Source organism: Heterodontus francisci, chromosome 30 (assembly GCF_036365525.1).
Source record: "Heterodontus francisci isolate sHetFra1 chromosome 30, sHetFra1.hap1, whole genome shotgun sequence".
NCBI classification, from domain to species: domain Eukaryota; kingdom Metazoa; phylum Chordata; class Chondrichthyes; order Heterodontiformes; family Heterodontidae; genus Heterodontus; species Heterodontus francisci.
In genome coordinates, this window is record NC_090400.1 from 59,606,003 (window position 1) to 59,626,479 (window position 20,477).

Consider the following 20,477-nt stretch of genomic DNA (forward strand, 5'->3'; position numbering starts at 1 on the left):
GTCCCCAGGGTGAGGATGCCTCTGTCCCCGGGGTGAGGAGTTCCTGTCCCCTGGGTGAGGAGTTCCTGTCCCCGGGGTGAGGATGCCTCTGTCCCCGGGGTGAGGAGTTCCTGTCCCCTGGGTGAGGAGTTCCTGTCCCCGGGGTGAGGAGTTCCTGTCCCCGGGGTGAGGATGCTCCTGTCCCCAGGGTGAGGATGTTCCTGTCCCCAGGGTGAGGAGTTCTTGCCCCCGGGGTGAGGATGCCCCTGTCCCCAGGGTGTGCATGCCCCTGTCCCCGGGGTGAGGATGTTCCTGACCCCGGGGTGAGGAGTTCTTGCCCCCGGGGTGAGGATGCCCCTGTCCCCAGGGTGAGGAGTTCCTGTCCCCAGGGTGAGGAGTTCTTGCCCCTGGATGAGGATGTTCCTGTCCCCGGGGTGAGGAGTTCCTGTCCCCAGGGTGAGGATGCCCCTGTCCCGGGGTGAGGATGCCCCTGTCCCCAGGGTGAGGAGTTCCTGTCCCCGGGGTGAGGATGCCCCTGTCCCCGGGGTGAGGATGCCCCTGTCCCCAGGGTGAGGAGTTCCTGTCCCCGGGGTGAGGATGCCCCTGTCCCCGGGGTGAGGATGCCCCTGTCCCCAGGGTGAGGAGTTCCTGTCCCCGGGGTGAGGATGCCCCTGTCCCCGGGGTGAGGATGCCCCCGTCCCGGGGTGAGGATGCCCCTGTCCCCAGGGTGAGGAATTCCTGTCCCCGGGGTGAGGAGTTCCTGTCCCCTGGGTGAGGATGTCCCTGTCCCCTAGGTGAGGAGATCCTGTCCCCTGGGTGAGGATGCCTCTGTCCCCGGGGTGAGGAGTTCCTGTCCCCGGGGTGAGGAGTTCCTGTCCCCAGGGTGAGGATGCCCCTGTCCCCAGGGTGAGGATGTTCCTGTCCCCAGGGTGAGGAGTTCTTGCCCCCGGGGTGAGGATGCCCCTGTCCCCAGGGTGTGCATGCCCCTGTCCCCGGGGTGAGGATGTTCCTGTCCCCGGGGTGAGGAGTTCTTGCCCCCGGGGTGAGGATGCCCCTGTCCCCAGGGTGAGGAGTTCCTGTCCCCAGGGTGAGGAGTTCTTGCCCCTGGATGAGGATCGGGGTGAGGAGTTCCTGTCCCCAGGGTGAGGATGCCCCTGTCCCGGGGTGAGGATGCCCCTGTCCCCAGGGTGAGGAGTTCCTGTCCCCGGGGTGAGGATGCCCATGTCCCCAGGGTGAGGAGTTCCTGTCCCCGGGGTGAGGATGCCCCTGGCCCCAGGGTGAGGAGTTCCTGTCCCCGAGGTGAGGATGCCCCTGTCCCCGGGGTGAGGATGCCCCTGTCCCCGGGGGGAGGATGCCCCTGTCCCCAGGGTGAGGAGTTCCTGTCCCCGGGGTGAGGATGCCCCTGTCCCCGGGGTGAGGATGCCCCTGTCCCCGGGGGGAGGATGCCCCTGTCCCCAGGGTGAGGAGTTCCTGTCCCCGGGGTGAGGATGCCCCTGTCCCCGGGGTGAGGATGCCCCTGTCCCCAGGGTGAGGAGTTCCTGTCCCCGGGGTGAGGATGCCCCTGTCCCCGGGGTGAGGATGCCCCCGTCCCGGGGTGAGGATGCCCCTGTCCCCAGGGTGAGGAGTTCCTGTCCCCGGGGTGAGGAGTTCCTGTCCCGGGGTGAGGAGTTCCTGTCCCCTGGGTGAGGATGTCCCTGTCCCCTAGGTGAGATCCTGTCCCCTGGGTGAGGATGCCCCTGTCCCCGGGGTGAGGATGCCCCTGTCCCAGGGTGAGGATGCCCCTGTCCCCAGGGTGAGGAGTTCCTGTCCCCGGGGTGAGGATGCCCCTGTCCCCGGGGTGAGGATGCCCCTGTCCCCGGGGTGTGGAGTTCCTGTCCCCAGGGTGAGGATGCCCCTGTCCCGGGGTGAGGATGCCCCTGTCCCCTGGGTGAGGAGTTCCTGTCCCCGGGGTGAGGATGCCCCTGTCCCCGGGGTGAGGATGCCCCTGTCCCGGGGTGAGGATGCCCCTGTCCCCAGGGTGAGGAGTTCCTGTCCCCGGGGTGAGGATGCCCCTGTCCCCAGGGTGAGGAGTTCCTGTCCCCGGGGTGAGGATGCCCCTGTCCCCAGGGTGAGGAGTTCCTGTCCCCGGGGTGAGGATGCCCCTGTCCCCGGGGTGAGGAGTTCCTGTCCCCGGGGTGAGGATGCCCCTGTCCCCAGGGTGAGGAGTTCCTGTCCCCGGGGTGAGGATGCCCCTGTCCCCGGGGTGAGGATGCCCCTGTCCCGGGGTGAGGATGCCCCTGTCCCCAGGGTGAGGAGTTCCTGTCCCCGGGGTGAGGATGCCCCTGTCCCGGGGTGAGGATGCCCCTGTCCCCTGGGTGAGGAGTTCCTGTCCCCGGGGTGAGGATGCCCCTGTCCCCAGGGTGAGGAGTTCCTGTCCCCGGGGTGAGGATGCCCCTGTCCCCAGTGTGAGGAGTTCCTGTCCCCGGGGTGAGGATGCCCCTGTCCCGGGGTGAGGTTGCCCCTGTCCCCTGGGTGAGGAGTTCCTGTCCCCGGGGTGAGGATGCCCCTGTCCCCGGGGTGAGGATGCCCCTGTCCCGGGGTGAGGATGCCCCTGTCCCCAGGGTGAGGAGTTCCTGTCCCCGGGGTGAGGAGTTCCTGTCCCCGGGGTAAGGATGCCCCTGTCCCCAGGGTGAGGAGTTCCTGTCCCCGGGGTGAGGATGCCCCTGTCCCCAGGGTGAGGAGTTCCTGTCCCCAGGGTGAGGAGTTCCTGTCCCCGTGGTGAGGAGGCCCCTGTCCCCGGGGTGAGGAGTTCCTGTCCCCGGGGTGAGGATGCCCCTGTCCCCGGGGTGAGGATGCCCCTGTCCCCAGGGTGAGGATGCCCCTGTCCCCGGGGTGAGGATGCCCCTGTCCCCAGGGTGAGGATGCCCCTGTCCCCAGGGTGAGGAGTTCCTGTCCCCGTGGTGAGGAGGCCCCTGTCCCCGGGGTGAGGAGTTCCTGTCCCCGGGGTGAGGATGCCCCTGTCCCCGGGGTGAGGATGCCCCTGTCCCGGGGTGAGGATGCCCCTGTCTCCGGGGTGAGGATGCCCCTGTCCCGGGGTGAGGATGCCCCTGTCCCGGGGTGAGGAGGCCCCTGTCCCCGGGGTGAGGATGCCCCTGTCCCGGGGTGAGGATGCCCCTGTCCCCGGGGTGAGGATGCCCCTGTCCCGGGGTGAGGATGCCCCTGTCCCGGGGTGAGGAGGCCCCTGTCCCCGGGGTGAGGATGCCCCTGTCCCCGGGGTGAGGATGCCCCTGTCCCGGGGTGAGGATGCCCCTGTCCCGGGGTGAGGAGTTCCTGTCCCCGGGGTGAGGATGCCCCTGTCCCGGGGTGAGGATGCCCCTGTCCCGGGGTGAGGAGGCCCCTGTCCCCGGGGTGAGGAGTTCCTGTCCCCGGGGTGAGGATGCCCCTGTCCCCGGGGTGAGGATGCCCCTGTCCCGGGGTGAGGATGCCCTTGTCCCGGGGTGAGGAGGCCCCTGTCCCCGGGGTGAGGATGCCCCTGTCCCGGGGTGAGGAGTTCCTGTCCCCGGGGTGAGGATGCCCCTGTCCCCGGGGTGAGGATGCCCCTGTCCCCGGGGTGAGGATGCCCCTGTCCCGGGGTGAGGAGGCCCCTTTCCCCGGGGTGAGGATGCCCCTGTCCCCGGGGTGAGGATGCCCCTGTCCCGGGGTGAGGAGGCCCCTGTCCCCGGGGTGAGGATGCCCCTGTCCCCGGGGTGAGGATGCCCCTGTCCCCAGGGTGAGGATGCCCCTGTCCCCAGGGTGAGGATGCCCCTGTCCCCGGGGTGAGGATGCCCCTGTCCCGGGGTGAGGAGGCCCCTGTCCCCGGGGTGAGGAGGCCCCTGTCCCCGGGGTGAGGATGCCCCTGTCCCGCTGACACTTGCCTCGGGAGCCGCTTTCCTGCTTCCTTCCCTCCGCCGGGTTCGCGCAGCCGCCGTCACCCCCTGTCAACAAAGGCGTCACCTAGCAACCGTATCCAACACTGTAACCTCCGCCCTGGTAATAATGGGCGGGGCCTCACCATCAGCCAATCGTGAGCATGGGGCGTGGCCTCAAAGCAGAATGCGCGAATATTGAATCTCATTCTTAAAGGGACAGAGTTCAGCTGAAAGTCTTCGGATAACATTTTTATTTTCCATTTGTATTTGTCACAAGCTCTGGCTCCACAACATTACAGCCTTATTCAGCGAGCAGTGACTTCTTCTGCATTCCACTCTGAATTAATTAATGTTGATAACTCTGACTCCAGACTCAACTATTCCAACTCTTTTCAACACACCATTAACATATTGTTTGCATTTGCTCCGTGACCTTTTGGTCAGCTATGTGGCCTGGTCCAATCTACACCTTCTCCTTTGTTATCTCTTGCCCCACCCCCACCTCACTTATTTATAACCTGTGACTTTTCTAATATTTGTCAGTTCCGAAGAAGGGTCACTGACCCGAAACGTTAACTCTGCTTCTCTTTCCACAGATGCTGCCAGACCTGCTGAGTGAATCCAGCATTTCTTGTTTTTATTCCAACTCTCTCCTGGTTGACTTCCCATTCTCCACCCTCAAAATATAAACTCATCCAAAACTCTGCTGCCCATGTCCGTACTCACACCAACTCCCATTCACCCATCACCCCTGTGCTCGCTGACATTGGCCTCCGGTTTGGCAACGCCTCTATTTTAAAATCCTCCATGGACTGCCCCCTCCCTGTCTCTGTAATCTCCGGCAGTCGCACAACCCTCTGAGATGTTTGTGTTCCTCCAATTCCGATCTCTTTAGCCTCCCCAGTTACCTTCACTCCACCATTGGCAACCGTGCCTTCAGCTGCCTGGGCCCTAAGCTCTGGAATTCCCTCCCTAAACCTCTCCACCTCACTTTCTTCCTTTAAGGTGCTTCTTAAAACCTACCTCCTCTTCATCACCGCCCCCCCCCCACTCACCCACCCAATCAGCCCCATTTCAGATTAATGAAAACTATTTTGTAAAGATATGGTTGATTGCCCATGCAGAATTTCACTTGTCATGTAACAAGTTGCCACGGTTCTGCATATGCCTCACCCATCAAAAATGTTACCAGCCATCACTGCATCAGACATTGTGAGCACGAAAAAGAGCCAGTTTCTTTTTTTTTAAGTTTGCAGAACAGTGCCCAACTTCATTTCATTATTTGATGGAATTGATAAAACATGCATTTAATTTTTGAAAAGAATGTTAATTGGCAGATAACAGAAGAAGGAATACACAACCCCTGAATCATTCCAGTAAAAAAAACTTCCATAATGATGGTGAAAGCACCTCTTTGGTGTGGTACCAACCAGTAACAAACCCTCATTTATTCTGAGTTAGCTGCTGTGAGCCAGATCAGCAATGGGCTCACCATCACTGCTGATCAAAGTTGCAACCTTCATGGTCAGTATGGTTCTCTGAGCTACTGGGAATCATTGTATTTATTTTATTTAAGTCACTCTGTATCGTGTTGTATTGCTTTAATTTATTTCATGCAACATTCTATTGTATTGCCTTTATCTCTAACACTCTACATTGCATTGTGTAGAACAGAAATATAACACAGACACAGGTCAGTTAGACAAACTAGTGTATTCAAGTGTTTAGACTCCATACTCTAATTACCTCTTCCTACCCTGCCCCCTTATCCCTCGATACCCTTCTCCCTCATATATGCATTAACCCTCCCATTAAATGGGTCCTTTGTCTCAGCTCCAACCAATCCATGTGGGAGCGAGTTCCACATTCTCACCACTTTCTGTGTGAAGAAATACTTACTAAATTGTTTATTTTATCTGTTAGTGATGATCTTGTTTTTATTTATGGCTCCTTGTCCTGGACTCACTCATAAGTGAAACCGTTTCACCCTATCGAACCACTTACTCATTTTAAAGAGCTCCATCAAGTCTCCACTAAGTCCCTTTATTAGAGAAAAGAGCCCCAGTCTGCTCTCTCTTTCCTGATCCTTGAATTAAAGGCCTGCTCAAGTCACAAAAAAAAAGACCCGACCTGAACCTGATGGAACCACATCGGACCTGAGCCCCACCCGGCCCGAGTCCCTCCATTCTCCCCCCAAGACTGACCCAACCCGAGCCTGGCCCGCCCGACCCGAGCCGAGCCCGAAGGCCGGACCCGGAAAAGTGGCCAGACCCAACCTGAGCCCGACCCATGTCGTCGGGTTCAGGTCGGGTAGCAGGCTTTTACCTTGCATCCTCTCAGTTCTGTTATCATCCATGTAAATCTTTTCTGCACTCCAGTGCTTCAAAATCCTTTTCAGTATTATGGAGACCAGAACAATGCAGAGTACACCAAATGTAATTTAAATGACGTTCTATCTAAATCTAATATTACCTGCACTCCATTGTGTTTATTTAGTGTTCAAAATCATGAGGGGTCTGGACAGAGTAGATAGGGAGAAACTGTTCTGTTGGCTGAAGGATCCAGAACCAGAGGTAATTGTAATTGTAATTAAGGTAATTGGCAAAAGAAGCGACTGCGATATGAGGAAAAACCTTTTTACACAGCGAGTGTTTAGGATCTGGATTTCACTGCCTGAGTGTGTGGTGGAAGCAGATTCAATTGAAGCCTTCAAAAGGGAATTTGATAATTATCTGAAGAGAAAAAATTTGCAGGACTGCAGGGAAAAGGCAGGGGAGTGGGTCTAGAGGAGTCGGCACAGACATGATGGGCCGAATTACCTCTTTCTGTGCTGTAACCATTCTAGGACTTACTGCACCCTGCATTGTGTTTATTTACTGCAGTGTGCTTTATGTTTATTTTTTCCCCCTGCACTGTGTTTATTTTTGCACTGTGTATATTTTTTGCTTTATGTTTACTTTTGCACAATGTGTACTTTTGCAGTATGCACATGTTTGGATTGTGTATATTTTTGCAGTGTATATTTTTTAATTGAGTATTTTTTGCAATGGGCATATTTTGCATCGTGTATATTTTTTGCATTGTGTATATTTTTGCACTGTTTACTTTTCGCATTGTGTGTATTTGCATTAAGTATATTTTTTGCATTGTGTATATTATTGCACTGTGTTCATATTTGCATTATGTATATTTTTGCACTATCTATATTTTTGCATTATGTATATTTTTGGGGGTTGCCCCGCTCTTTGTGAATGACTCCACTCCTCAGGCTTTTACTCGCCTTATTCTGCTGAGCCAATCCCGAAATTGCTGACAGCCAATCAGGTACCTAGCCTCAACACACCAGAAGCAACCAATCATAGAATGGCGCGTTCCTGAATCTAGCCAATAGTATCACAGGATTTGCAGAGACCAATCAGATGGGGGTATGGGATGGCCAATGGCGAGGGCCGGCTGGGTGATGGGGGGTGGTGGGGCAGCTCGGGCCGGTTCCCTCAGCCGGTGCCGGGTGGCTGTCATGTCTTCCACAATCCGACCCTTCAGCGTCAGCGATTCCCCTTGTCCCGCCAGGCCGGGGGCGCCGCTCTTCCGGACGGGCAGCGACTCAGGAAAGGCAGCGGCTGCAGGCCCGGCCCGAGAGCGCGGTCTGGAGCGGCCGCTCTGGGCAGCAGCGGCGCCTGGAGGCGGCTCCAAGAAGATCACTCACCCGGTGAAAGCCGTCCTGGCAGGTGGGGGAGCCCGGGGATAGGGTCAACAAGGGGAGGGGTGAGGGGAGGAGTAATGGGGGCACCGAGAGGGGGAGGGGTAATGGGGGCACCAAGGGGGGAGGGGTAGTGGGGGCACCAAGGGGGGAGGGGTAATGGGGGCACCAAGGGGGGAGGGGTAGTGGGGGCACCAAGGGGGGAGGGGTAGTGGGGGCACCAAGGGGGGAGGGGTAATGGGGGCACCAAGGGGGGAGGGGTAGTGGGGGCACCAAGGGGGGAGGGGTAATGGGGGCACCAAGGGTGGGGGGAGGATGGGTGATAAGGTCACCAAAGGGGGGGAGGAGGGGTGATAGGGGCACCGAGAGGGGGAGGGGTCATGGGGGCACCGAGGAGTAATGGGGGTGATCGGGGCATCAAGGGTGGGGGGAGGATGGGTGATAAGGTCACCAAAGGGGGGGAGGAGAGGTGATAGGGGCACCGAGGGGGAGGGGTAATGGGAGCACCGAGAGGGGGAGGGGTGATGGGGGCACCGAGAGGGGGAGGGGTGATGGGGGCACCGAGAGGGGGAGGGGTGATGGGGGCACCGAGGGGGGGTAGGAGGGGTGATGGGGGCACCAAAGTGGGGGAGGGATGATAGGGGCACCAAAGGGGTGATGGGGACACTGAGGGGGGGGGCAGGAGGGGTCATAGGGTCACCAAGGTGTGATATGGGCACTGAGGGGGGGAGGAGGGGTGATAAGGGAAGCGAGGGGGGGAGCTGTGATGTGGGCACCGAGAGGGGGGAGGGGTAATAGGCACACCGAGGGGGAGGAGGGGTGATAGGGGCACAAGGGGGACAGATAAGGGGTACAGAGGAGGGGGAGATGAGGGGTACAGGGGGGCGGTTGTGGGAAGATATGGGGTACAGGGGGGTTGGGGGAGATGAGATGTATGGAGGGTGGGGAAATAAGGGAAAGGGGAAGATGAGGGGTGTGGGGGAGGTAAGGGGTACAGTGGGGGATGGGGGTGGGTAACGGGGTTGGGGGATGGCCTAACGGCGAGTGGGTGTGCAGGGGTAGCACGGTGAGTCGGGAAGATAAGGGGTACAGTGGGGGCAGGGGCAACACGGGGTTAGGGTAATGGGCAGTTTGGGAGGACAGGTAACAGGGGAGTTGGGGTAAATATGGGCACCAGGTGTTGGGGTGCAGAGGGGTAACAGGTTGGGGAGAGGGGAGTGAGTAAGGGGCACAAGGCGTTGGTTGGAATTGTTTTAATTTGTTTGTACTATCACATCAATGTTTGTTTTTTTTTGTGGTACAGGTGGACTTGCTGGTGGAATTGAAATCTGTATCACGTTTCCGACAGAATATGTGAAAACACAGCTACAACTTGATGAGCGAGCAAACCCGCCCCGCTTTCAGGGCATCGGTAAGGAATACTGGTTCATGCTATACAGGCACAGACAGTAGTGGCACAAATACCCTTCCCTTGCCATATCACAGTGGCACTGACAATTAGCCTCACACTTTGTCACTGAAACGTTGAAGGATGTATGTACAGTCACACGCTCCTTGCTATAAGCACTTTGGGACACACACGGATGAAGGGAGCGATGGCATGGTAGCTAAATTTGCAGATAGGATGCAGGTAGGAAAGTATGTTGTGAAGAGGACATAAGGAGCTTGCGGACCGATATAGATAGGTTGAGTGAGTGAGCAAAAATCTGGCAGATGGAGTATAATGTGGGAAAATGTGACGTTGTTCACTTTGGCAGGAAGAATAAAAAAGCAGAGTATTACTTAAACGGAGAACGACTGCAGAATTCCGAGGTGCGGAGGGATCTAGGTGTTCTAGTGCATGAGTCACCAAAGGTTAGTATGCAGGTACAGCAGGTAATAAAGAAGGCTAATGGAATGCTATCCTGTATTACGAGAGGAATTGAAAATAAAAGTAAGGATGTTATGCTTCAGTTATACAGGGCATTTGTGAGATGTGGTCTCACCATACTGCATGCAGTTTTGGTCTCCTTATTTAAGGAAGGATGTAAATGTGTTTGAGGCAGTTCAGAGGAGGTTTACTGGATTGATACCTGGAATGAGTGGGTTGTCTTATGAGGAAAGGTTGGACAGACTGGGCTTGTTTTCACTGGAGTTTAGAAGAGTGAGGGGAGACTTGATTGAAGTTTATAAGATCCTGAACAGTCTTGACAAGGTAGATGTGGAAAGGATGTTTCCTCTTGTGGGTGGGTCCAGAACTAGGGAGCACTGGTTTAAAATTAGAGGTCAGAGATGAGAAATGTTTTTCTCCCAGGGTTGTGCGACTTTGGAACACTCTGCCTCAGAAGGAGGTGGAGGCGGGGTCATTGAATAATTTTAAGGTGGAGGTTGATAGATTCTAGTTCGGCAAGGGAATCAAGGGTTATCGGGGATAGATGGAAGAGTGGAATTTGAGACACAGACAGACCAGCCAAGATCGTATGAATGGTGGAGCAGGCTCGACAGGCTGAATGGCCTACTTCTGCTCCTAATTCGTATTTTCGTATGTATGTTCGTATGTTCACAGAAGCTGAGGCTTCCTGTTTTATAGGACCATCAGCAAGCAATGTCCTCATTACATGGGACAGCTTGGTTAAATAACCCGACACTGGACAGCCCAGTGCAGGTTAACACTACTTCATCGTGCCAGGGAATGTCCAGATCGCGGGTTCCTCCCTGTGGCCCCCTACATAGCGATATTCTGATCTCAGCCGAGCTCCCTGTCAGGGTGGCGGGGGAGCTGTTTGGGGTGAACTGTGGGAATCTACTTCTCCAGAGGTGAATTGTCAGTCTGCTGTACAATCGTACATTAATTGTCCAGTAGCTAACTCCAGCAGTGAGCCAGGCAAACGTAACCTGGATCTGGAAGGGACGATTAACCACAGGAGGCAGGGATTATCATTTATAAAATTGGGAATGGATGGGAGTCAAGCCCTGACCGAGCTCCATGAACTGACGGTCTGCTCCCTCGGCAGGTGACTGTATCCGGGTGACTGTTCGGGATCATGGTGTTAAAGGACTTTACCGAGGTCTCAGCTCTCTGCTGTATGGCTCCATCCCAAAATCTGCAGTCAGGTAAGAGAATGAATCAGCATTCCGAGCAGGAAAACAGAGATGGAAAAGTAAAGCAAGCTGAGAATTATTTATTTAGAAATGTCACCAGGTGGCAGCATCGAGAAACGGAATAAACTCTGCATGTGTCCAGTTCCAGCCCGCAGGGTGGCAGCGAGAAGAATAGGGGTTGCAGTGGGGAAGGCTGGGTGCAGAGTGAGTTGGGGTCTGTGTTCTAACATTAGTTCCACTGGCAGTGGAAGTGCATTAAAACCCATGGGAACTGACACGTCCACATCATGAACATTAGCTTTACGAATCGTAATGTTTGTATGTTGCAATCATGCTGGGTGATATTAGTGACAAGAATGTTAACTTGTTCACATGAAATGTATAAACATTTGGCTGCTTGGTTAATCTCATTAAACAGCAGACACGAGCTTCATCCTATTTCACACATTGTGACCTCATCTTATTGCTGCCCTGTTAACATTTTTAGAAATTGCTAGTCAAAAAACAAAAGGGTGGTTTTATAACCAGACACTGAAGGCAGGTACAGGTTCTACCTACTCAATCTTACACACACTGGCACCTCCTGGCAGTGTATTGGGGAAACTTTCACCTCTTCACTGCAGTGTTACCAAACTGTCTGTCAGTCATTCGGTAAATTTACAGCACTGAGGGAGGCCATTCAGCCCATTGTGTCTTTGGCAGCCTAAGAAAGAGCAGTCCGAACTAATCCCATATTCCAGCTCTTGGTCTGTACCTTCCAGTGCATATCCAAGTATCTTTTAAATGTGATGAGGGTTTCTGCCTCTACCACCCTTTCAGTGAGTTCCAGACCCTCACCACCCTCTGGGTGAAAAAAAACCTCACAACTCCCCTCCAATCTTTCCACCTTTAAATCTGTGTCACTGGTTATTAATCTCTCTGCGTAGGGAAATAGATCCTTCCTGTTGCTCAATTTAGGTCCCTCGTAATTTTATACACTCCAGTTAAATCTCCTTCAGTCTCCTCTGTTCCACGTAAGAACCAGAAAGAAAGGACTTGCATTCCTATAGAGCACTTCACCTCCTGAGGGCATCCCAAAGCACTTTACAGCCAATGTTTAGTTTAGTTTAGTTTAGAGATACAGCACTGAAACAGGCCCTTCGGCCCACCGAGTCTGTGCCGACCATCAACCGCCCATTTATACTAATCCTACACTAATTCCATATCCCTACCACATCCCCACCTGTCCCTATATTTCCCTACCACCTACCTATACGAGGGGCAATTTATAATGGCCAATTAACCTATCAACCTGCAAGTCTTTGGCATGTGGGAGGAAACCGGAGCACCCGGAGGAAACCCACGCAGACACAGGGAGAACTTGCAAACTCCACACAGGCAGTACCTGGAATTGAACCCGGGTCGCTGGAGCTGTGAGGCTGCGGTGCTAACCACTGCGCCACTGTGACTGTGTGTAGTCAGTGTTGTAATGTTGGGAAATGTGGCAGCCAGTTTGTGCACAGCAAGCTCCCAGAGTGAGCAGTGAGATAAATGGCACTGCCAAGGCTTCGACATTGATGTCCGTCTAACCCCTGTTTGTCCTTAGGTTTGGAACGTTTGAATTCCTGAATAACCAGATGATTGATGAGAAAGGGGTGCTGACGATGCAACGGAGCTTTTTGTGTGGCCTGGGAGCTGGGGTGGCTGAAGCTGTGTTGGTCGTATGTCCCATGGAGACAGTAAAGGTAATGTGGTTTGTGCTCGGCAGGTAACCCGGGGTCAGGAGTGGGAAATCCTGATCAGAGAATGGCAGGAGAGTGTTTATGTGGAGTAATGAACAAAATAACGTATTTTAACTAAACTTCTTTTAGTAAATCTGTTAACACAAGGCTTATATTTTGTAGGCAGATTTGGTAACTCCGGTCTCCTCTATATACTGTGTGTGATGTAACCTGTGTCTCAGTCACCAGTAACTATCCTCTGTTTGTTGTGATTAACCCATGTTTCTGGGTTCTACATCTCAATCCCCTCGTGTTTCTGTGTTCATTGCTTAAGTGGATTTGAACTCTTTCACTTTTTGTTTTTCCTCTTGTAGGTGAAGTTTATTCACGACCAGTGCTCACCGAATCCCAAATACCACGGGTTTTACCATGGTCTCCGGGAGATTATTCGAGAACAAGGTAGGCCCCTCGAGTGGGGAATGGATCAAGGGGCAAGAAGTGAGTCTTCTGGAAAGAACAGTTTCAGGAGAACTGCAGGGAGCAGCCTGGAGGAGCCACATGGCTCAATGAGGCACGGGGTGGGAGGGGGAAGCTGAGCAAGTTTGGGGGGTGGGGGGGGGTGGGAAGCTGAGCGAGGGGGGGGTGGGCATCATGGAAGCTGAGTGGGGGTTGGGGGGAGAGCGAGGGGGTTGGGGGAAAGCTGAGCGAGAGGGAAGAGAAACGTGAGTGCTTAGCGAAGCAGCAGATGGGAGAAGGAGAGTTACCAACCCTCCAGGATTGTCCTGCAGTCTCCATGAGTTAAAGGTTAATCTCCGGGTCACAGCTGTCAACAAAAGTCATAGGGGCATTCAAACAAATTGTGTGTTTATCTTACATTTTCTTTGAATGCTTATGTTCATTATGTCCATATTGGAGGGGGCACGTGTGGGTGTTTGATCAGGCAGGGTGAGGCAGGAAGTTATACCTCCAGGAATACATCCTGCCAGAGTTGGCAACTCTAGCGAGAAGGAAGGAAGGAAACAGAACTCTTGGTGAACAGGTGAAAAACCAAACAAGGGGTTTGAAGAGCAGTTTTCAGGAGAATTACATACATAAATATTCTCAATTTTAGGGAAATGCGTGAGCTGTTTACACAGTCGAATAACTCCTGACAGAGTAGGTCAGTCTTCATTATGCTTTTATTTGCCAAAACCTAACAATATGACAAGCACTGCACATGGTTCCGACCGTTTCCTGTTCTTATTCATTCTTGGGATGTGTCCAGTACTGGACACTGTCTAATTCCTAGACTCTGGGGTTAAAGGTCACTGTAATGTGGGACTGGAATCACTAGGAGGTGGCTGAAGGCATTAATGAACCGAATGATGTGTTTTTAATCATTTTATTGAGTTCAATTTCACAACTTGTCATGGTGGATTTGAATTTGCACCTTCTGGGTTTCTAGTCCAGTACCGGTGCTACTGCATTGCTGTATCTGTCTCTACCTACCCCAGGAGCCTGGCTCACTTCAGTCAGGATTCAAACCCAAGACCATTAGGCCCCAAACCCAAATCTGGTTCACTGTCCAAGCCAGTGTTGTCTAGCAGAAATCACCAAACGGCCCCAAGTGTTCCTATGGCAGTGTTATTTTAGCAGAAGACCCCTCTCGCAAACTGTCAAAATAAGATAAATGTAGTTGAAGTGTAAATTTATTTAATCAACATCTCCCACAATTCAGTAATCATTGTGGCTGCTTTAATTTCTTGATCAAAAAGATACTCCCACACTGGTCTATCCAGAAAACTGGGTGGTGAAGGATAGAACTGGAGCCAATCCTTACACACTTTTATATTTATTTACAGAGATTCACATTACAAACATACACCTCCTAACTCAACAGCCACAGTTTGACTGTTTTTTTTATAGGGGCACAAGTGAATCCACAGTTAATGCTCATCACTTATGGACAATTCAATGCAATTAACGTACAATTAACATATTCTGCTTTTCTATTTTACCAACAAATGCACAAACAGGTTAAAGTTCACATTTGGGTTGACATCCTTCCATCTATGAAAGATGATGGATACGCAGCAAACAATCCATTTAGGTAGGGTGTCTTCTCTTGTGAAGGCCAATCCTAGAGAGGCAGGTTCTGTAACAAGTGCCACATGTAAAGCTGCCAAGTGACAGTGTTGTTTTTGACATTGGCGCCTGTTGCCAGGCTGCTGTAGCAACTGGTCGTCATGGTAGTGCACAGGATGTGTTGCCATTTCCCTCTTTCACCAGCTCGTGTCTCCCAGGTGCGATTGTCAACATTGAGGGCCTTCATGTTATGCTTGCAAGCATCCTTGAAGCGGAGCTTTGGGTTCTCTCCTGGTCATCTGGCCCCGGCAACCTCACCATACAGAAGGTCCTTGGGTATGCGACCATCTTCCATCCTGCGGACGTGTTCAGTCCACCGAAACCACCTCTGTTTGATTAGTGCCAGCACACTTGGGAGCTCTGCCTTTGCGAGAACTGCCACATTTGTGATTTTTGTCCTTCCAGGATATACCCACAATGTGCTGCAGACAGTGAAGATGGAAATTATTGAGCTTCTTTTCCTGGTAGCTGTAAGTCGCCCATGTTTCACAGCCATACAGCAAGGTGCTGAGAACACAGGCCTTATAAACCATCAGCCTGGTCCGAGGGTCAGCTTGGTGTTATCCCATATGCATTTCACAAGTTGGCCAGAGGTGGTAGCTGCTTTTCCTACGTGTGTATCGAACTCTGCATCAAGGGACAGATTGTCTGTCACTGTCGATCCAAGGTAGCAGAATTTGCTAACCGCTTCCAGTGGGGTTTTATTTAGTGTGATCAGTGGTGGAGATGCAACACCTTGTCCCATGACTATGGTTTTTTTGACACTTGTAGTCAAGGAGAACAAGTTACAGGCACGGGAGAGACAGTCCATGAGTCTTTGTAGCTGAGTTTCCGTGTGAGCGACTAGCACAGCATCATCAGCGTAGAGGAGTTCCCTGATCAGGACACGATGTGTTTTTGTCTTCGTTTTCAGCCTTGATAGATTGTAGAGTTTGCCGTCTGATCTAGTGTGCAAGTAAACTCCTTCCATATCTACAGGGAAGGCGAAGATCAGGAGCATGGAGAAGATGATCCCAAACAGAGCGGAAGCTAGCTCACAACCCTGTTTCACTCCATTCTTCACTCCGAAACTGTTGGAAGTGGAGCCATCAAACTGTACAGTGCAGTGTATGTTGTCATGGAAAGAGCGGATGAGACTGAGGAGATTCGGTGGACAGTCAATTTTTCCCTAAATTTTCACAAACAGGTTAAAATTCATGTGTACACCATGTGTATATTATTGCGATAACACAATCAGCACCAGTGTCTAATTCTCATGTTTTACTAATCAGAAACACAATTACCCGCATTCGGATTTCCAGTCAGGCTAATGTATTGGACTGCTCTGCTCTAGGTTCCAGTGGACAGGGTACTGAGGACAGGTACCACATGTGGGATTGTACTCTCACTGAGTCAGTGTCTTTCGTGGTGGGGAAAGGAGGGAGTTGGGAGAGGAAGGGGGCGAGTCTTGCCCTCACTTCCCAAAAAATCCTGTTAATTGGCAGATAATTGCTGGAGTTTTCACTGAAGGTTTTAATATCTCTGCTTTCAGGTCTCCGAGGAACATACCAGGGGGTGACGGCCACTGTCCTCAAACAGGGCACAAACCAAGCAATCCGCTTCTTTGTGATGACAACACTGCGCACCTGGTATAAAGGTGAGCAGCCACAGATGGCATCATCCCATCCTCCTTACCATGGGGAGTTAAGTGGTGGTTGGAGGGGTTTATTTTCTGAGGGTTGGCACTGGGTGAATTCCCATTCCCCAGCTACAAAGGTGAGGATGATGCTTGATATCTGCCCCTTTACATTGCTCCGGGATTTCCACCAAGACCTGGAGCTTGCACTTGGTGCAAATAAAGCATTGCCCTGGAAATGAGTCAGCATTCCCAGCCCTCCTGTCTCTCTTTCCAACTGTTGCTCTGAAAGCTGCTCAGACCTGGGGGTGTCCAAGGAAACCAGACGTGGGCCTTGCATCAATCGTATATTCTGAGTTGGATCAACAAGCAGATTGGAATTGGATCACTGATCAGTTCTCTGTTTGCAGGTAATGACCCAAACAAACCAATCAATCCGTTTATCACCGGTGCATTTGGAGCGACAGCTGGTGCAGCCAGTGTCTTTGGGAACACTCCCCTGGATGTAGTGAAGACGAGGATGCAGGTGAGAGGTGCTATACTGTAGTGAGGGCTGTAAGGGATCAGTGCCTGATGCCGATTAAAATGCTTAACTGCACATGCTTCAAATAAGCAGACTTGCATTTCTACAGCGCCTGTCACAGCCTCAGGATACCCGAAGACTTTGCATCCCTTTTGAAGCACAGTCACTGTTGTAATGTAGGAAATCTCTGATAAACACAGAGAGGGGGTGGTTGTGACTGTGACCCACCCTTCCCAGTAGGAAGGAGACTGGCATGCTGGTAAAACTGGCTCCGACAATATACTGCCACATGATTGCTGCCACCCTAACCGGACCATTCCCTTATATGGCTGTGACACCTGCCTGAATCAAGTGTGAACCTCGTTAATGAATACTAATTGAGTGCTTATGATGCCCTTCAGGCTCCAAGGGGATTTTAACCGCCTACTGATTTGGGCGCCCACCACTTGGTGCAGCCTGGTGGGGAAGAGGAGGCTCTCAAAAGTAATCAAAAATCCTACAGTAAGTAACTGCCCAGCACCCCCCACTCTGTCCCACTGCCCCCGAATAGGCCCTGGTCTCCCCCTCCTGTGACACGATGCCAACTCCGACCCTGGCTGAATGTCGCCAACTCGCTCATTTATCCCCCTTCAGTTCGGCAGCTTTTGCTGCAGGAGGCAAACAAGATCTGGGTAAGGACCATCCTTCCTCATCGAAGAGAGCCTACAGTCTCCTGTGACAATGTCTGTAATCTCTTGGATAATTCCAGGCTTTTTCACCTCCACTCTCCTACCCCCAGGAATCTGTTCCAGGTTTTCATCATCCTTTTTGTGACTAACTTCCTGACATTAGCCCTCTCCTTGAAACCTGGTCCTTGTGTCTTGCCTGAGGCAGTGTTCTAGATTTTACCTTCCCCACACTGTTTGTTTATTGTCTAATATACTTTAATAAAGGGCTCTCTCAGTCACTTCTGAAGACTATTCTTGTAACTCTGGGTTTCAGGGTTTAGTCTTGATGCTGTCTTCTGAGCTTAACCATCTCCTTTATGTCACACTGACCTGGTTTAGTTACAGTGCTGAATGTGTGGTCTGGGACAGAGCCCCATGCCGTTTCAGTATGACCTCCTCTAACACTTACTCTGTCTTTGTGATTAATGTAGTTCAGTGTCTTATGGAGGGGGTCGGAGAACAGCTGGCAAAAGTTACACCTCAAATACTTTAATCAGTTGAACAAAGCTGAAAGTGATTTATCCATCTATGCTCTTCACCCTCCCCTCCTGCTGCCCACTTGAGCACATATCCTGTCTGATACTCCCCGTGCAATACCAAGGGAGTGTAGCACTCTCCCAGGTGCTGCCTTTTCAGATGAGACATTAAACCAAGGCTCCCCTGCCCTCTGAGCTGGGAAGTTCACCCCGAGTTTATCCGTCAACCAACATCACTAAAAGCAGATTATCTGGCCCTTTTATCTCTTGCTTTTTCAGAGCGCAAATTAACTGCTGCATTTCCTACAATACAGCAGTGACTTTATTGGCTGTAAAGCACTTTGGGGCTTCCTGAGATTGTGAGAGGTGCTATAGAAATGCAGCTGATTTCCTTTGTTTGTTGTGTGTATTACAGCCAGGATTATTTGGGTAATTACTGTGCTCCTATTTTCATACTGCATTTTGTTGTAGGGCCTCGAGTCCTTCAAGTACAAGAACACGTTGGATTGTGCATATCAGATCCTCAGAAACGAGGGAGTCATTGCGTAAGTAGTGACATGTTAAACATCCCCCACCCCCAAGCTCTGGATTGTGTAAGTCCAAAAGCCCCTGTATTTTTCCTAAGAGGCCGTTCCCTTTTGTGCTGCAGGTTTTACAAAGGCACGATTCCGCGCTTGGGCAGAGTGTGTCTTGATGTGGCCATTGTCTTCGTCATTTATGAAGAGGTCATCAAGGTTCTCAACAGGGTCTGGAAGACTGACTAAGGAGGGTTGGCACCTGCATGGCGCGGCCTGTCTTGTCAAATTCTCTCTCTGACATTTGGTAGTGCAACATCCAGACAGACCTTTCTATCGTAACCAAGATAAAACTGCCTTAGTGACTGTGAAAGTGGAGTGGGGGGAGGTGGGGGGGGGGGGGGGGGGTTGGGAGGGAGGGTGGATAGTGTTCATATTGTTGAGGTACTTTAACAAATACCATATGTTCAGCCACCCAATTACTGAGGGCAACTGCCAACTGGTCATTTATTCCTTTTTGCCACCCTGTTTTGGAGGTTTCCAGTGGAGCATGAGTTTGCAAAGTGTCCCCGTTCTTCGACTCTTTCTGGATACTTTGCTAATCACAGAGCTTGATCCCAGGGACTGCGGGTGAGCCAGCACATCAATCCATGCTGCAACTGAGCTCTGCTGGGATTAAGCTGATTACCTCCGTAATGTACTGTGCCAGGACTGTTACTTTTTAAAAAAAAAGTCAACTATGTTAGGAAATACTTCCTCTTTTCGAACTAATCATAAGGCCTTGTGGTGTTTGTTTAAATGTTGTTACCAGGATCCTCAGGGTATTGTTTTTAATATATATTTAATTATTGTGCGTATTTAATTTTATATTTAGAGAATTGGAGTTTCGTGTCTCCGTGGCCCAGCCAATCCTGTCCCAGTTCTTCTGCTGTTTGGGCAGAGAATACTCTGATGGTGAGACTATTGTCTCTACAGCTGTAGTTTTCACACAGACTGCGCTTGTTCAGAGTCGCTGAAGGTTTAGAGACCACAGAATGTTTGTCTGTGGGTGGGAGGCAAGTTGGCTGCAAGGTGATTGGCCAGGCAACGTGGTCTCCCAAACAAGATGCACTGTTGCAAGGTCAATAATCTGAACATACGAATGAATATATGAATTAGGAGCAGGAGGAGGTCACTCGGCTCCTTAAACCTGCTACGCCATTCAATAAGATCATGGCTAATCTGTTTGTAACCTCAACTCCACCTTCCTGCCTACCCTCAATAACCTCTCGCCCCCTTACGTATCAATAATCTGTCTTCCTCTGCCTTAAAAATATTCAAAGACTCTGCTTCCACCGCCTTTTGAGGAAGAGAATTCCAAAGATTCACGACCCTCAGAGAAAAATTTCTCCTCATTTCTGTCTTAAATGGCTGACCCCTTATTTTTAAACAGTGACCCCCTAGTTCTAGATTCTCCTTTCCACATCCACCATGTCAAGACCCCTCAGAATCTTCTATGTTTCAATCAAGTCCTCCTATTACTCTTCTAAGTTCTTCTAAACCTGCACCAGACTGGTTGTGTGATGTCTGACCAGCCAGGCTGGCTCAATGAGGGCACCTGGAAGGGTAGACCTATCACTAAGGCTGGGATTCTTCCTACTGTGCTTCAGACATGTCGTGTAGTTTTCACTGGTCACACAGCCGTATCTTGGGTTGGGCTGGTGAGCTGCAGGGTTTTAGCCAGTTACATTCCAGGGTACCCTCTGATTATTGTCCCAGCAAAGCCTTAGACTCATAGAGAGATACAGCACTGAAACAGACCCTTCGGCCCACCGAGTCTGTGCCGACCAACAACCACCCATTTATACTAATCCTACATTAACTCCATATTCCCTACCACATCCCCACCTTCCCTCAATTCTTCTACCACTTACCTACACTAGGGGCAATTTACAATGGCCAATTTACCTATCGACCTGCAGTCTTTGGCTGTGGGAGGAAAGCGGAGCACCCGCAGGAAACCCACGCGGTCACAGGGAAAACTTGCAAACTCCGCACAGGCAGTACCCAGAACCGAACCCAGGTCGCTGGAGCTGTGAGGCTACGGTGCTAACCACTGTGCCGCCCAACTGCGCCACTTGGCTGGGGGGGCAGGAGCAGGCTCTCTCGGCTTTGGCTGTTGCCAACCTGC

The 20,477-nt window shown here is 52.0% G+C and overlaps 2 protein-coding genes across 2 annotated transcripts in view; one reads left to right on the forward strand and one right to left on the reverse strand.

Moving 5' to 3' along the window:
• The window catches only part of tekt1 (tektin 1), a 39,607-nt gene extending 35,675 nt beyond the window's left edge, over window positions 1-3,932 (reverse strand). The window contains exon 1 of the mRNA XM_068010002.1: window positions 3,873-3,932. The gene's annotated coding sequence lies outside the window, so the exon portion shown is untranslated. The remainder of the gene's footprint in view (window positions 1-3,872) is intronic.
• A 3,391-nt stretch (window positions 3,933-7,323) lies between these two features.
• On the forward strand, window positions 7,324-18,687 carry LOC137346860 (tricarboxylate transport protein, mitochondrial-like). Its single transcript, XM_068010806.1, has 9 exons — window positions 7,324-7,594; window positions 8,870-8,977; window positions 10,560-10,659; window positions 12,233-12,371; window positions 12,722-12,806; window positions 16,003-16,107; window positions 16,497-16,612; window positions 18,264-18,337; window positions 18,442-18,687. The coding sequence occupies exons 1-9, from the start codon at window positions 7,327-7,329 to the stop codon at window positions 18,554-18,556; spliced, it is 1,110 nt and encodes a 369-aa protein (XP_067866907.1). The 5' UTR covers window positions 7,324-7,326; the 3' UTR covers window positions 18,557-18,687.
• The last annotated feature ends 1,790 nt before the right edge of the window (window positions 18,688-20,477 follow it).

Excerpts from the sequence above, each read along its gene's own strand:
- LOC137346860 (XM_068010806.1), top strand. The coding sequence starts at position 7,327 with ATGGGGGGTGGTGGGGCAGCTCGGGCCGGTTCCCTCAGCCGGTGCCGG. Across the intron at positions 12,372-12,721 it reads GTCCCATGGAGACAGTAAAG|GTGAAGTTTATTCACGACCA; the intron begins GTAATGTGGTTT and ends TTCCTCTTGTAG. Across the intron at positions 16,613-18,263 it reads TAGTGAAGACGAGGATGCAG|GGCCTCGAGTCCTTCAAGTA; the intron begins GTGAGAGGTGCT and ends ATTTTGTTGTAG.